Below are 15,591 nucleotides of genomic sequence, written 5' to 3'. Positions count from 1 at the left end.
CCAGGGCCTACTCTGCAGCCTTTCCTAGCGCCAGAGGGACTGATAACAAAGTGTTGTAAATGATCAAATCGGCAGCCAAATTTATAAAAAAAAATTTATTACTTTATTAGATCGACAACCAAAACTAGAATATTATAAAACCGCCACAGCCAAGACAGCGTCAACCCCAGACTTTGACGCTGGGTGAACCTGGGTCAGACTGACGCAGTGTCAGCATCTCCCCAGAGTGTCACACCAACTGCTCCAGGTATCCAGCTTATATACAGTTTATTCTGCCTGAAGCAGAAATGACCTAAGATTTCTGTACGTTCCTACATATGTATAACGGGAACTATACAGATTCAGTCCCGTACAAAAGTCAGTCCATAGGTTTGGATGACTGTCTGGGCTCCTCGAAATTGTCTTCTTTTCAGATGTAGCCAGGACGTTGCCGTTTTCCGATGTAATCTCTCCCATGTGTTGTTCAGTGAATGTTCTGGACATTCTTGGAAATGGTCAATGAACCCCCAGGAAAGACTCATTCACTCGTTAATGGTCATGATTTTATCTGGGCGAGTCCGGGAAATCTTTTGGAAGTGAAAAGCCCTGCTTCTGGCCATGGGGGTCAGATGCATGGTTGGATCTTTATAATTTTTATACAATTTCCAAAGCATGAATTATCTACATCATATACTACTAGAGCAACCACCCACCAGAGAGATTTTCTGTATTTGTCATCTCTTCAGAGTGATGAATGAGCTTTGTCATCTGGTATCGTTTATTTTTTGTGCTGGGGAGTGCTTTGCCTGTTAAATAAACAGGTTTTTTCCACTTCTCTCTGAGGAATCCTTCCCGAACCGGTTGGGGGGAGGGGCCGTGTGGGTTTGCTTTCTGGGGGGGGCCCTTTTGCCCTTTTGGAGGTTTTCTCCCAAATTTGCCCTAAACCAGGACAAAAGCCCACCCCCTCCAGGGGTCAGCACATTTTTATAGGTTTTAGGAAATTAGCATAATTGATAGAAAGCACCACTTAGGAGGACAAGTGGTGATGAAATCTTCCCCCCAGGCCAAGCCCCTTTTCCAGAGTCCACCCCTCAGCACTAGCTGTGCTTTGTTCATAAAATGTATCTCGAAGAGTTGTTCTCAGCCTTGATTCCCAGGAAGAACCAAGATAGGACTGGGGCCTTGTGAGAAACAAGCCTCACTTCTAGAATTTTAGAAAAAGGTTTATTAAACCTTGACAAAAATTACAACAAAGGACTGAATAAGGAAAGAAGTTACAGCGCTGAGAGCCTGCTCTCTCCCGTGGCTTTACAGCCATGTGGCTCATTCACAAAATGGCTGCTCCACCTTTTATACCCTTGGTGTTGCATCATGTAACCCTAGCCCCTCCCAAAGTCTGTAAGTTAACTTTTCGTTGCTGTCCATTGGTGAAGACTGTTTTCTTGTAACTTGATTGGAGGTCAGGTGTTGCCATGTCATGCCTCTTAGTAACAAGCTTGCCCTCCCCCTAAATGCCCTGACCACCAAGGCTATTACAAGGAGAGGGGAAAGAGGACTATGGAATGACATCTTACATTAACATTACTATAAATCTATTTAATGTCTATCTCTTAATTGTGAGAGCCAATGATTACATTACTTATCTATTACAGGCTTTGTATCCCCCAAGGCTTGGAGCTCTGGAATTTGTTTTGTCTTTCTGCCTAGGGAAAGGCCATGGAAAAGTACTGGGAAAACTAGCCACTAATACAATAGGCTACAGAGTTACAAATATATGTGTGAAGAATACAGAGAACATATAAAAGAAAAAAGGCCCAAAACCAAACAGCATAATGATGAGCTTTTTTATAAAATGTAAACAGTTATGGAAGGAATTTGGGTTTTTTCCATAAATAGGGAAGTGTAGATGAGAAATCTCAGGCTTTTTAAAATACAAGTCAAAAGTAGCCATTCTGTCACCGAAAACCAGGAAATAAACTCTCCAACCAGTTTGTTTAGTAAGAAAGTTGGCAGTGCTTTATTCAGTGCTGAGGTACATGAGAAATCAATCCACCTATAATACACACCAAGTATAAAAACTTCTAACTATTTATACATTTTAGCAAACAAAGGAATTAGTGTTCCTTGGCTACAAGTTACATAGTTCTCCTACTAATTAGAATTCTGTCCTCTATTGTTTAATGATTTCTTGCTTCTCATGCAAATTAGTCCACATTTTCAGTCTTTTTATGATCATTTTCCCAGACAGGGAGAGTTTCAGTACAATTGCTGAATTGTTTTTGTTAGTTTTCTTCCTTATCTCTTGTTTCTGCAAAATGTCCTTGTAGTCTATAAATTCTGCATTCCTGGTGTCCACTTCTCAGCAATGTATCTTTCTCCCAGGCTTTAACTTCCTCTCCCAAGTCTGAGAGCACCCAAAGCATGTCAAGTGCTAACTTTAATTGTTTTTCTAATACATGGACATCACCCAGAGCTTGCCTGTCAGCCACTATCTGTTTCACAGATTATATCTCCCCTCTTGTGGATTAGGTTCCAACATTTTCCCCCACTACTGCATAGACTCCTTTTAAAAGAAATATAACTTGTTCAGTAACAATACCAAGATTATTTAAAGATAAATCTCCTTTCAAGTGGGGGATAAATATGTGTATTTTGTATATTGGGGCTTTTCCTATAGTTCCTTTTCACAGGCTTTCCCTCTGTTTTAGAGCAATGAAATATTTAAACTATTTGCAAGGTTATACTGCAAACCTGGGTCTCTTCAACAACTGCACTGCTTGATCTCGTGGTTTGATTTCCCTTTTAATCTAGTTTCTTGCAACTGAAGATTTATCAGCATGTGTTACATGTAGCTGACTGAGTGCAAAACCCCTTAAAACTAACATAGTAAAGATGGAAGCACTCACAGAAGGGCAAGTTTCTCATTACTTGGGTTTTGTACTGTCTTGGACTTGATTCCTGACTTCTGAGAAAGTCTTATGGCTCCTGTGGAAGGTAGAAGAGTTCTCTCACATCTTCAGACAAAATTTATTCTTAATCTAAAAAAAATATATGGACAATAGTGCAATGTTCACAGCTGTAGGCTCTGATGTTGACGGTAGTTGAGGAAGTTGATGAGCTGAAAGACTTTTTTTACTTTCTCAGCAACTAGTAGACAAGACATCCCTCTGACCCTCTCAATCTTCCAGTTGTGTTTTCATTGAATAAAGATTCTAGCATTCTCTGCAACCACTTAAGATTCACTTAGATGGCAGAGATACAATTGTGAAATAAAGGCTTAAATCAATAGAATCAATGCTTCTATACATCTAAAGAGTTGTAGCTATCTTTGCTTTTCATGTTTTCAGGACTTCACTGAAAGCAAATTTTTACAAATCTGACCATGTAATTTTCCTTCCCTGCCAGTATCCTTCTTTTAGTATTGGCTACAGAGGTAACATGATCTGGGATTTAGAAGTGATAGTGTGATGCAATTCAATTTCTAACATCTTCTCAAAACCTAACAGAGATAGAGATGACACAGTTGTGACAAGCCCAAAACCAAAATGTCAAGTTCACTGTTATGTTAGGGTTGCAGTTTGGAGAGAGGCACACGACTGAACACACCGAGATCATGCGACAACACACAAGATTTATTGATGGATGCCTTCTTTTATACGGGGTTCAAAATTCCTGGGCTTGAGCAACTGATTAGTCGAGGTTTCAATACCACCCAGCTCCCCAACCAATGATATATCTGCATTCAGGATTGAATGGGATTGGCTGGGGTCCCCTGTTTGAGTTTGAATCCAACCTATCATTGCCTCACCCAGGGACTTGTTTACTTCTAGGCTATAACAAACTAAGCTAGACAAATTTGGTTTCTTATTATGGCCAAATTTGTACAGCCTCAGACCAGCTGTGACTGTGACGGTTAACTTCAGTCTTGGGCATGATTAAAATGCCTTACATCTGAGTATGGTGATGCACTACCATTTTTTTCCCCTGACAGTCTAGATAAGTGCTTTTCAACCTTTTCGGTTAGAATACCTCTTAAAAATATTCAGTGAAGGTGCAAGTGTCTTCAGAAATATGTAGATTGTTATATACTGCAAGAACTTGTTTTATTTTTGTCAGACTTTAAAAAAGGCCATAAGGGGAAAATCACTGATCTTAGATACAAAATTTTAGTTAGAGCAACCAGTGGCCAAAGCACTGCCTGATGTAAATCCAGTCACTTCACTTGGCACTAAGCTAATTCAGGTAGAGTTGCTTTGAATTGACTGCGTGCTGATGACATTGCCTATTGTAAAAAATGCTCCTTCAGAAGCACCACAATCTTACACAGCTGTAACTTATTTATGTTAATGCCTTTAGTGCTTAAAGACTTTGGATTTGCTTGGGAATTATTTTTTATTCTTTATTCCTTGTTTAGCTTTGCAGAACCATCACTGCTCAAAGGCACTGAAGTGATGATTTCCCTCATGTTCATATATAGCAGTGCTCATTTGTAGTAACTTAAACCTTAACAAGATTGCTGAAGGTACAGAAGTCACACTGGTGTTCTGGGGAGAGTGGTTTTAACATTGCAGTTGTTGAAAATAATATGTTAAGTGTAATTTTGTTTGTAAAAGCATTCTAGAATAACTGTTGAGGCAGGAGGAAGAAACTCATCTTGATTTTAAAGTTTTATTATAAAATTTTGTTTGTTTAAATACCTTTTCATAGACTGTCATTTCTAAGTGCTTAAGACTACTTAGGATAAATTTAGGTCTATTTTAAAGAACCTTTTAAGTCAAGACATCCAAAATGGGACATTACACAAATCCAAAACCCTTTGCAGTACTCATTTGCCCTGGACCCACAAACCTCTTTTCTTTATGTAGAACATAATGATTTATCTTCTTGCTGTTTGCAGGTGCTCCTGACCCAACAGCAGGTGCTAGCATAGATGATGAAAACTGCTGGCATTTGGATGAGGAACAGGTCCAAGAACAGGTTAAACTCTTCCTCTCTCAGGGTGGATATCATGGATCAGGGAAGCAACTCAATTTGCTTTTTGCAAAGGTATGTTGAGTACTCAGACGTCCCTCTTTTCTCTCCCCCCACTCCCCCATCCAGTCTGTACTTGTTCAGGTCTTACTCAAAGTCCTGTTGTTCTAAAACAAGACAAAGCCCTGGGAACATGATAGCAAGTTAATAATGCAATGGGATGCAATCTGGTGTGTCTTGATATTAGTTTAAGGATATGAAGTAGCATTTCAACTGTCTACAGCTTTGCTGTTCTCTTCCTTCCTACCCTCAAAATGTTGGAGAGGCCTGTAGAAATTATGGTCTTGCAGTAGCTTGCATAATACATCTGTGGATTACTTGTGGAAGAAGTGTATTTGCAGAATTGCAATGGGATACTGAAACTAAAAATTGTTAAAATTGGGAAGGTGGATTATTTTTTTCTACTTAAAAATTTCACATCAATGTATAAATTATATGTCTTATTTAACAGAGGTGGAATGTTTAACACTTCAGCATATCATCTGTACTGTGGTTTGTTTTGAAGTTTTTTCAAGTTTATATTAAAAGACTCATTTCCTAGGTGCGAGAGATGCTGAAGATGAGAGATTCAAATGGAGCTCGCATGTTGACATTGATAACAGAACAGTTCATGGCTGACCCTCGTCTGTCGCTTTGGACACAACAAGGAACTGCAATGACTGACAAGTATAGGCAACTCTGGGATGAACTGGGTAAATGCTTAGACTTCAAAATCATTTAGGTGTTCATGTGTATAATGAAGAAACAATTACATATTTGGGGTGTAAACTTCCTGTGGTACTAGGTAAAGCAAGTTAGAATTTTCTTCAGGTTTGCTTGTTCAGTTAAGGTTGGATGAAATTGAATTTCTGATCTACTATATGAGACAATTACAGTTGGAAGAGAGAAAGCATATTATGAAACAAGTATGATTGTAACAGGTTGTAAGTACCTGAGGAACTATAAAAAGAATAAAACAAAAAGTGGAAATGTAGCTACAAAACTGAGGGTAAGTATAGAAGCCACTAGAGATAAACTGGAAAGCTTAAGGAAGAAATCTATTAACAACTAAGAGAAATAGAAGGCAAAAAGAAAATATTCATAAAGAGTATGAGAAGATAGCAACAAAGGAAAGCAGAAGTCCCTTACTGAGTAGGAAAGGAGATCAAGTAACAGAGGGCTATAACAACCAACACTGCTTTACAGGAAAGGTCAGTTGTGACTAGATATAACATGTACTATGGAGAGAAGAACACATGCTGGAATGGGGAAGGAATTATTTAAACTGGTAAAGTCTGAAGACACTTGATTTAAAGGGTTCAAGAAACTCACTGAGAGAGTTTTGAACTGCTTCTTCAGAAGTTCTCAAAATCTATAGGAATTCGTGGTAGAAAGGGATGTTAAAAACAACTTGAAGGTAAACGTCACCAAGATTTTAAAGGTGGGTAGGTGAGTAGAAAGGATAATATTAAGTAACCACCAGCATTGTTTTTTTAGATTTAAGGTACTGGAACAAACCACTAGCCAGTTGGTATGTAAGCATATAGAAGATAAAAGTGATTATTTTCAATACAGTAGTAAATCTGTTTCCCTAAAAGATAATACACTGAGTGTATGAGGGAAGGAATTAATGTGTATATCTTAGCTGTAGTAAAGTTTTGGATGCTGTCTTGGAGGCTTTCTCAAAGCAAATTGAAAAGATGCACCCTAAATGAAATTGCCTTGTGATTCATGGATCTTGGAGTAGTTACCTGTGCTGTCATTCAATCTGGAAAGACACTTCAAGTCTAGACTTACAGGAATCTGTCTTGAGATGTGTTCTGGTCAATATTGCTTTTCCTGACTTATGTGGCATGAAATATTAAAATAAATATATATCCATAAAAAAAGCAAATCAACAAAACCAAACAAAAAACCCAAAACAAAGAAACAAAACCCAACAAAAAAATATCCCCAAAGAACTCAAAACTTACTAAAGACACCCCTTGGGACAATATGTAAACACTGCGGAGAACAAAGCCAAGTCCATAATGCTCTTGGTACATTTTAAAGGTCCAAAATCAAGCTAAATGTTGCATTAAGGGTATAAAAATTTAGCAGAAAATAAAGCCCTTTTTGTTACACCTGTCCTCAGAGGTACTAGGTGCAGCTGGGCTTAGTTTCTGATTAGAACCATTACAGTTCCTTGTAGATTTAATTCCTTTAGTCCCCCATGAGTTGCATTAGCCAATGTTTATATTTGTCCAGCACAATTATATAACATCATTCAATTCTGGAATGCTGTCAACTGGGGTGTGAAAATTGACTCCAGTACCCATTCCACCACAGTTCCAGCTGTCCGGTGTTGCCATTGGTTTTCTGATTCCCTTTTAATTTGTCTCCACAGAGCCAGTGAAAGAGGTTGCTTCGTCTAAAGGGGGCACAGTGTTAATAGTCCCAGCATGTGTTGCCATTGCCAGCCCTCTATTAGTAAGTCAGTAGACTGTGTTCCATCACTGCTAACCCACATGGTATGCCCCATAGAGGTTATACTTAGTTCTGAACCAATTATGTCACACTCAGTATGATTGTTAGTCAAATGAGATGAAGTGTCTTTGAGTGGGGTGATATAGTTCTGACAAGTGCAACCTAATCTGAAAGCTCAAACTAATGGGCCCAATCTCTGAATTTTAGTTTCATTGGAGTTGCAATTATAAACTCCAGTGCAATTCCAATTATTATATTTTTGGGCTGTTTGTGCAAGAAACATCTAAATTTGTGTCCAGAACATCAACCTGTATGGGGTCATCTGGTAATCCAATTGTTCTTTCTCAATCAATGCACCAGTTGGTAGTTGCATATAATGGCAGTCACCGCATTGTGGCCCTCCCCACCCCCTTGGAATATGCATTTCCCATGGTGTATCAGCACATGTATCCTCAGGAAGACAATACATTTTTTCAATTGAGTCACTATTAGTCTCAAATTTCAATAATGATGTTACAGTTTCAAATAGTTGTATTATTGTTGGTCCACTTTAAAACATATTTTCCTTCCTCAGTTTGCCAAGTCAGATTTGTGTGATTTTTCCACATAACCTCCCAAGTTTTAGTCAAACCCATAGTGAAATTCCCCAAGTTACTGGTGAGTTGGCAGATGAAGGAAAAGGTAAACGTGGTGATTTGACTAATGTTATGTGAATGCCCAAAAACTTGTATTAACTGCAATGTAAGATTTCAAGCAATCCCTGAACTTGTGTCTAGTGACAGTAAGAATAATAAAGAGTGTTTTACCTGCATTATTATTCTAATTTCATTTTCCAAATTATCATCAAAACCACCATCAGTCCTTGCAGACACTAGCTCTGTATATGACTGCTTCATTCCACATGCCGTTCATTCTGTTAAGAAAAAAAGTGGACAGATACTCTATCTTCTTGTTAACTGGCAAGGTTAGGTCAAATTGAAGGTATAATCCACCCATTATCACTCACACTAGAAGGCTTTCAAGCCTTAACAAGATCCGAGTATCTCAGTTCAGTATCATTGAAAGAATGGAAGCTAAACTCCAGTGGTCTTTCTGGCCTTTGTGGTCCCTTTTGCCAAAGGTTACAATGAGAGCCATGCTCACTGAACCCTCATTCTACATGGATTGGATCAGCCAGGTGTATAAGGCCAAGCTGTTGGAATAGCCTCAGCCCCTCTTATTAACAATTCTACTACATTTATGTGCTGTTCCGTCCATTCCCACGATTTTCCTCTTCTGAGCAGATTGTATAAGCAATGGGCAATAATAGAAAATCTAGGAATATGTTTACACCAGTAGCCTAAAGTTCCCAGAACTTCTTTACAAAAGATGAATTCTGGCTGTGCTCCATTTTTTCAGGGTGTCCATAGGAACAGAAGTGGCTCCTTTAATCCACCAGACTCCTAAGAATTTAACTTCTTGTGCTGACCCTTGGCATTTGGATTCCAGAACTTCCAGTCCCAGTTCAATTAGTGTTTCATGAATGTTTTTCATTGTGTCTTTTACACTTTCTTGATAATCTCCCCCTCTTAGGTTGTCATCAATATATTGATACCATGTAATGTCAGGTGGAATAGGAATCTCTACTAAGACCTTAGCCAAGGCATTGTGAGAAATAGCTAGAGAATGTTTATATCATTGTGAAAGTATATTGGATTCCCCTCAGTGTAAAGGCAAACTGTGCTTTATCCTGTTCAAGGAGGGGAATAATGAAAAATATGTCCTTAACATCGAGGGCAGCCATCTAAGCATGAGCAGCACCCAGTAGCAGTGTCACTATCTAGACAATGTTTGGAACTGCAGCAGTTAGAGGTGCAGTATTAGCAGTTAACTGTCAATATACCGTGAAATGCCAGTGCCAGGTCAGTTTCTTTACTGGCCACACCAGTGAATTATAAAGCAAATGAGTTCTTGTAATGATGCCTCTTTTATTTCCAAATCTGTCACTACCTTATCAATCCCCATAAGTGCTGCTGTTGGCAGGGGGTACTGTTTTACATTAGTAAATTTAGAAGGCAGCAATGGTATTGATGTCCCTAATGAACTGATAAAAATTTTCAAGCCTGAATCATCCCACATTCTTTCAGATTCTATTTGTATTCCCAGCAACCCAGTGCCTTCCATTGCGAAGCTCCACAGAGTTCCATCTGGGAGTTTCCAGGTTTGCCCATAAGGTAAATCAAATCCTAAAAGTTTTAGTTGGGCAGCCCCCACAAGCACTTCAACCTTAGTAAATTGTTTTTCCCCCAGGAGCCAGATAGAAATTTTTGCTGTTGGACATTCCTTTATTATACCATCAATTCTGGTAAAATTTTTACGGTCACTGGGTACAATTTCCAAAACATTTGCTGCTTCTTTTGTAATCACTGATATTTGGGTCCCTGTGTCAATTAGAAATTCAACCATAATTTTTCATGGTCTGACTAGAATATCAATAGATGGTTCCGGGTATTTGCCTTGGAGCCACTGTACTGCTAATACCCACCAAGCAGTCTCAGGAGCTTTAACAATGGTTATCTGATGTGGAGGCCCTGAACCATCCTGTCCAGCATCCATAATTCACTATTTCCTGCACTAATCCACTCTAGGTAGCTAAATGCATCATCTGCACCCAGCCCCCCGGATGCCCAGGAACTGTGGCATTTTGAACATAAATCTGCTGCATTTAATCCTGAAAGTTTTCTACAAAAGTCTTGAGACTGTTTGGAAAACCCGGAATAAGATGGGTTAATCTGGCTGAATCAATAGGGGCTAACATAAGAGACTTTCTAAGCCTGTCCCTCTCATACATAGTCTGTATACAAACTGCTTTCTGCACAGAAGCTGCGAGATCAGAGAATCCAGCAGTTTTAATAGCTGGTGGATCTACCCTATCCTGCAGATCTATCCCTCCTGCCCAATATACCACCTGTGCAGTTAAAGAATATCGTGATATCTGGGAGTGTTGGTTAAAAACATGCCAGGACCCCAATAGCTTCCTGCTTCTTCCTCACTTGATCAAATCCAATACCCATTGGTCAGAGAGACTCACCACACATATTCCATTTTGGAGAGGGTGATTGGCTCATCAGCAGTTCTATTTTTTTCCCTTGCAGATATTTTTCCTGTTTTTCTACTGCATGCAATTCAGTTTTCAAGTTTCCAGTTTCCACCAAAAGGAAGTATATGCAAATTTCCTTTTTTTCCCTCCAATTCCTTTTTCAAAGGCCAATAATGCTTTTAGCAGATTGTTTTCAAGTTGAATCACTGCGTATACCACATTTGGAATTTTTTTGGATGGCAAGGATTCTTTAGCCTCTTCTTGTGCATAGGATAGACAAGTACCTAATGCAGCACAGATAATTCCCTTTTCCGGCTTTTAGTTTCTATTCTGTTAAATACTGCTCAATACACATTATTATCATAACTTTCAAAACTTTTAACCCAGTCTTTCCCAGCTCATGAGGGTGCACACTTAGATTTCTGTAGCAGTTTATCCATGGCAATCCAGCCAACTACACCAATTTTCTGTTGGATTAAGGGTATAAAAATTTGGCAGAAAATAACCCCCCTTGTATTCTAGGTGGTCCTCAGAGATCAGACGGGTTGAGTGTAGCTGGGCTAAATTCCTGATTATAACCAATTCAGCACTATAAGTCTGATCAAGTTTGATAAAAACTTTCACAAGCACAGATGCACAAATTGTGGGATTTACCAATCCAATAATATAGGTCTGATCACTTCTGGGCTTTCTGACACTTGCTAAGCAGGTCTAGGCAGCTTCTTTGAAGCTGCTCTCTTGGCTTTTCTAATTCAGTTTTATTTATTTAAACTACCTCTACTCCGATAACCAGTCTTACTGCTTCTAATCTTCACTAGATCTACAAAACTCCTGGGGCAGTGTTTCTCATCTCAGATGTCTCTAGTCAGCGTGCGCTTGTCTTGTTGTTACAATACAGTTATTAAAATTATTAGAGAAAGCCCTCTGCCTGAATAAAGGTGCAAATGAGACCATATGCCAAAGCCAATAATATGGATTTTATTTAACAGTAAATGTGAGGGGGAGAGAGAGAGAGAAAGAAATAGAAAAAGAGATGGTGGGGGGGAGAGAGTCGACACAGATTAAGTAGAAAACCTCACCACTCCATGGATCCTGATGGAGTCCCATTGATCCTCTTTTTCTGGTCTTCTCAGTGGTGAGGATCCAGCAAAACATAGAGTTCAATGTATTAATACATGTTTGGGCTAGGTGGGAATGCCCAGGTACCTCCCCTGGTGGGGAGGCAAGTTTGATACTCTCTTGCAACAGACTCTGGATCTGTTGCATCATTTTTCATCCCATGCAGTCCTCTGGTGGAAGGCCTAATGAATGAGTCTGGCGGGGGGCGCTTCGGGTGTCTTTGATGGTTTATGACATCTCCTCAGCTGCCTCTCACATGAATGTACTGTGTGTATGCGGGCTTCCAGAGGTGGGAGTGTTTTACAACTGAGCCAGTTTGTGTAAGGGAGGATGGGTGTTAACTCCCTCTGACTGGAGGCTATGCCACACACCCAAAAACTCCCCTCGTCCCCGCTTGGTTGGGGGTGAGGAGTGTGTGCAAACCTGGCCTCAGCAGATGAGTCTGTGGACTATGCGCCCTTCCCTGCCCCCCAGTCCCAAGCAGAGATGATTTCAGGACAGCATCTGGGTTTGGCTTTCTTGTGGATACATTCTTCTCCCTCAGCCTTGTTTACTTCTCCCTAGACCTGAAATAATTGAACAATATTGTCATCTTTATCTTATCTCAAGTTCCCTTAGGCAAGGCTTAACTCAGTCCAATTTCCAGTCAGGAGGCATATTCAGGGAGGGTGTCATAGTTTGAGAGGAAATGAGTTTTTTGGGATAGTGTGGTAAAGCCAATGGGTGTTCAGATTTTAATATTGGCACTTGGTTTGTCCACTGAGGACATGGATAGGCCTCTGAGAACACAGGGGGTTAAAAGCTGTGAACTCCTGGGGGAAACTCTCTTTGGTTCCTGTCCTGAAAGGGGCGGGGGGAGGGGAGGCCATGCAGCCGGAGGTAAGCCAGGCCTGGGACAGAAGCGAGATTCGAAGGGTGGAGGAGCACTGCGAGGCTTCGGGCAGCCATCCCCCATCCCCCACCATTCCTCCCCCCTCCCCCCCCCACCCCCCGGAGGGAGAGAGAGGGAGAGAGGGAGAGAACCTATGACTGTGATAGAGCGGTCAGCATGAAAGAGAAGGGGGGGGTGCCCGGCAGGGCAGCCAGCCATGGGAGTTCTGGACAGGCAGAGCCTGGGACTTTTAACCCTTCTTGTAGCTGATGGAAACCTGCCAAATGTTGATCTTCCTGGAGTTAGTTAAAAGTGTTGAGAGAGGCTCAGAAGAATCCTAGGTGGGAAGAGATGATAGAGTAGCCTTTGGCTGGACTTTTCTTGTATAGCCATGGCAGAACCACTTGTGTTCCTGTGACACAGAGACTGCATTCTAGGGGGAGGCAATGGCTCAGAGCCAGGAGAGTGCGGTGATGTGAAAGTGTGTGAACAGAGACGCCAGGTGAGGAGAGTGGTGGTGGTGCCCTCCGTCTTCAGAGAAGAAGAAGAAGATGATCTCTGTTCAAGAGACCCCTCAGCCCCAGGGGGCGAAATTTGGGGGGGACAGGTGTCCCAAAGGAGAGACACTGTGCTCTTTTTGGAACTGGACAAAGCATCCTTAAAAGGAAAAACCCTAGAAGCAGCTCTGGTCCATGTGCAGTGATGAGAGCACTGGACATAGAAAGAAGAGGTCACAATGGCAAAATGTTCTCCGGGCAGTGCCACATGTGACACGGAAACATGAGAAGTTTCGACTGTTTCCTAGAGAAGTCTGTGGTGCAAGAGGGACTCCTCTCTTCTCGAGGAACTGAGAATTGATTATCTAAAAGGTAGTAATAGACTGAGAGTAGGTGATCTGAGAGGTAGTAACTGAATTAGAAATTTAGTGGGGGGAGGAAGAAGAAATTTAAAAAGTTTTCATCCTGTGTTCTGTGTGTTTCTCTTGTAGTCTTAGGTTAATAAAGTTTTCTTTTCCTTTCATTCTTAAGCTAGAGCCTGCTCTGCTCTGTCTCTGATCACATCTCACAGTAAATACCAAGGAAGAAGTATTCTCATGAGAGCACTAGCATTGCACCAAGCTCAAACCATGACAGAGGGGTGGGCTTTAGTGGTCACAGCTTTTTTATACAGTTTTGCCATAATGGGAAAAAACTCTTCCATAACAATGTTTAAGCCATTAACCATAACATTTCAGTCTTTCACACTTCTATAAAGCAGTCTAATACTGTTCTAAATTAGAGATACAGGTTGCAGGACTCCATTTAGAGTTTAAATATAAATACATGCTGGAACTGGTTTTCTAAGAGTATTCTAAGAATTTTATGAAGGAGAGAGGAGATGATTCAAGAGTTTTCCTACTTCCTACTCTGTGAGTGATTTTGCAGATGTAGGTGACATCAGTATAGTTACCTGTTCCTAATAATAGAGACAAATGAGATAACAATCAACAGACTGGAGATAACAAACTTTGAAGCTGTTAAAAAGAAACATGTTTGTTCAAGGCAACACTAGTTCATGAAATTCATTATCGGATGGTGTTGCATTAAGAGTATAGGAATTTAGCAGTAATTAAAATCCCTCACATTCCAGCTGGTCCTCAGAGATCAGAGGGGCTGGGTGCAGCTGAGCTTAATTTCTGATTAGAACGAATTTGGCTCTATAAGTTTGGTTGAGTTCAATAGGAACTTACCCAAGCACAGATGCACAAATAATGCATTTTACCAGGCCAGTACTACAGGTCTGGTCGCATACTATAAATTTTTGGCCCATCCCAATGGGATAGAACAATTGCATGTTATAGGTGGTGTTTGGTGATGTCAGTCATACATGTATTACATGTCTCATGCTGGTCCTCATTTGCATTCCAAGGGGTATGAAAGATAATATATAAATGGGGCTTAATGAGGGTGTTGGTTATCTTTGATCAAAATTTATAGTTGGCAAGAGAGGTACAATAAACACTTTGGTTGGTCCTCCTCCACATGCTGAGGCAGCAGTGAAGGCTGTCTGAAATTCATCAGAGGGTCTCTGTGCACATTCTTATCTCTTCAATGAGGCTGGTTTTTTTGCAGTGAAGGGAGTGCGACTATTGGTTAGTACAGAACTGTGGGTGCTTTCCTGTGTCTCACTGAAACAGCATCGGGCTGTGATGCCTCTGCTTCACTCCAGACATCCTTCAGTTGTTAGGCTTTGCTCAAGTCAGGTGCAAGATTAGCAAGTGGTCCAGCTCATGTTTTTCTCAACGAGACTCATCAATTCTTCACTGACTTAAAAAAACACTGTAAAAATTGACAAGGGCAGTCGCTTGGTGATCCTCTGGCTAGACCTCACCTCCTGGCCCGTGCCAAGAGTGGCTGCCCCCTATCTGCCTTTCGGGTCGGTCTGGGTGGCAGTAGAGCAGGGCTGCCTAATTCCCAGAGGCAGCAAAGCTGCTCTGTGCGGCTGCTGATAGGAATCCTGAGTTGAGGAAGCCAGAAAAAAGGAGACAAGAGAGGCCACTTGTATAAGTTCTCAAGAGCGTTTAATCTCTAAGAGGGTCCGGGGAAAAGTGACAAAGCTCCAACAGGGTAACAGCGGCTTAAGAACAGGGGAGGGTACTAGGGGAGGATAACCAATAGTAGAACAGCAGGGGAGGAACGTAGGGCTGGGATCAGATTCTAGGTAAGCAATAGGGGATAACATGGGAGGGGATCAGGCTTGGCACACCAATGGAACTTTGAGGGAAGGGTGATAGACAAGGAAGGTTCTAGAGAAAGGGGTGGGGTTACATTTGATGAACAAGGGAAGAGGGCAGTACTTCGAGGATTGGCATGGAAGGGTCTGGAAATCAGGGAGGTGCAAGGGAGATTGACATGGGGACTGACATAAGATTAGGCAGGAAAATAGTAGTAAACAACTTCAGGGCAAAACCATTGGGGAAACCGAATGGGGTACATGGAACAAACCATTATAAACTCACAATAAGGAACACATTAAGATTACAATAGAAAAACAATCTACCACATCTCCTCCTTTTTTGTTTAGTTTT

The 15,591-nt window shown here is 40.9% G+C and overlaps 1 protein-coding gene across 2 annotated transcripts in view; it reads left to right on the top strand.

Annotated features, from left to right (window-relative positions):
- LOC103824691 (zinc finger SWIM domain-containing protein 6-like) overlaps positions 1 to 15,591 on the top strand; it is a 307,908-nt gene that overhangs the window by 181,692 nt on the left and 110,625 nt on the right. For both annotated transcript variants that reach the window (XM_050986336.1, XM_050986335.1), the window contains exons 3-4: positions 4,877 to 5,025; positions 5,552 to 5,702. In XM_050986336.1, the coding sequence (XP_050842293.1) occupies positions 4,877 to 5,025; positions 5,552 to 5,702 (300 nt within the window). The remainder of the gene's footprint in view (positions 1 to 4,876; positions 5,026 to 5,551; positions 5,703 to 15,591) is intronic.

This window comes from Serinus canaria, chromosome W, assembly GCF_022539315.1.
Source record: "Serinus canaria isolate serCan28SL12 chromosome W, serCan2020, whole genome shotgun sequence".
NCBI classification, from domain to species: Eukaryota; Metazoa; Chordata; class Aves; order Passeriformes; family Fringillidae; genus Serinus; species Serinus canaria.
This window is presented reverse-complemented; position numbering and strand designations above follow the sequence as displayed.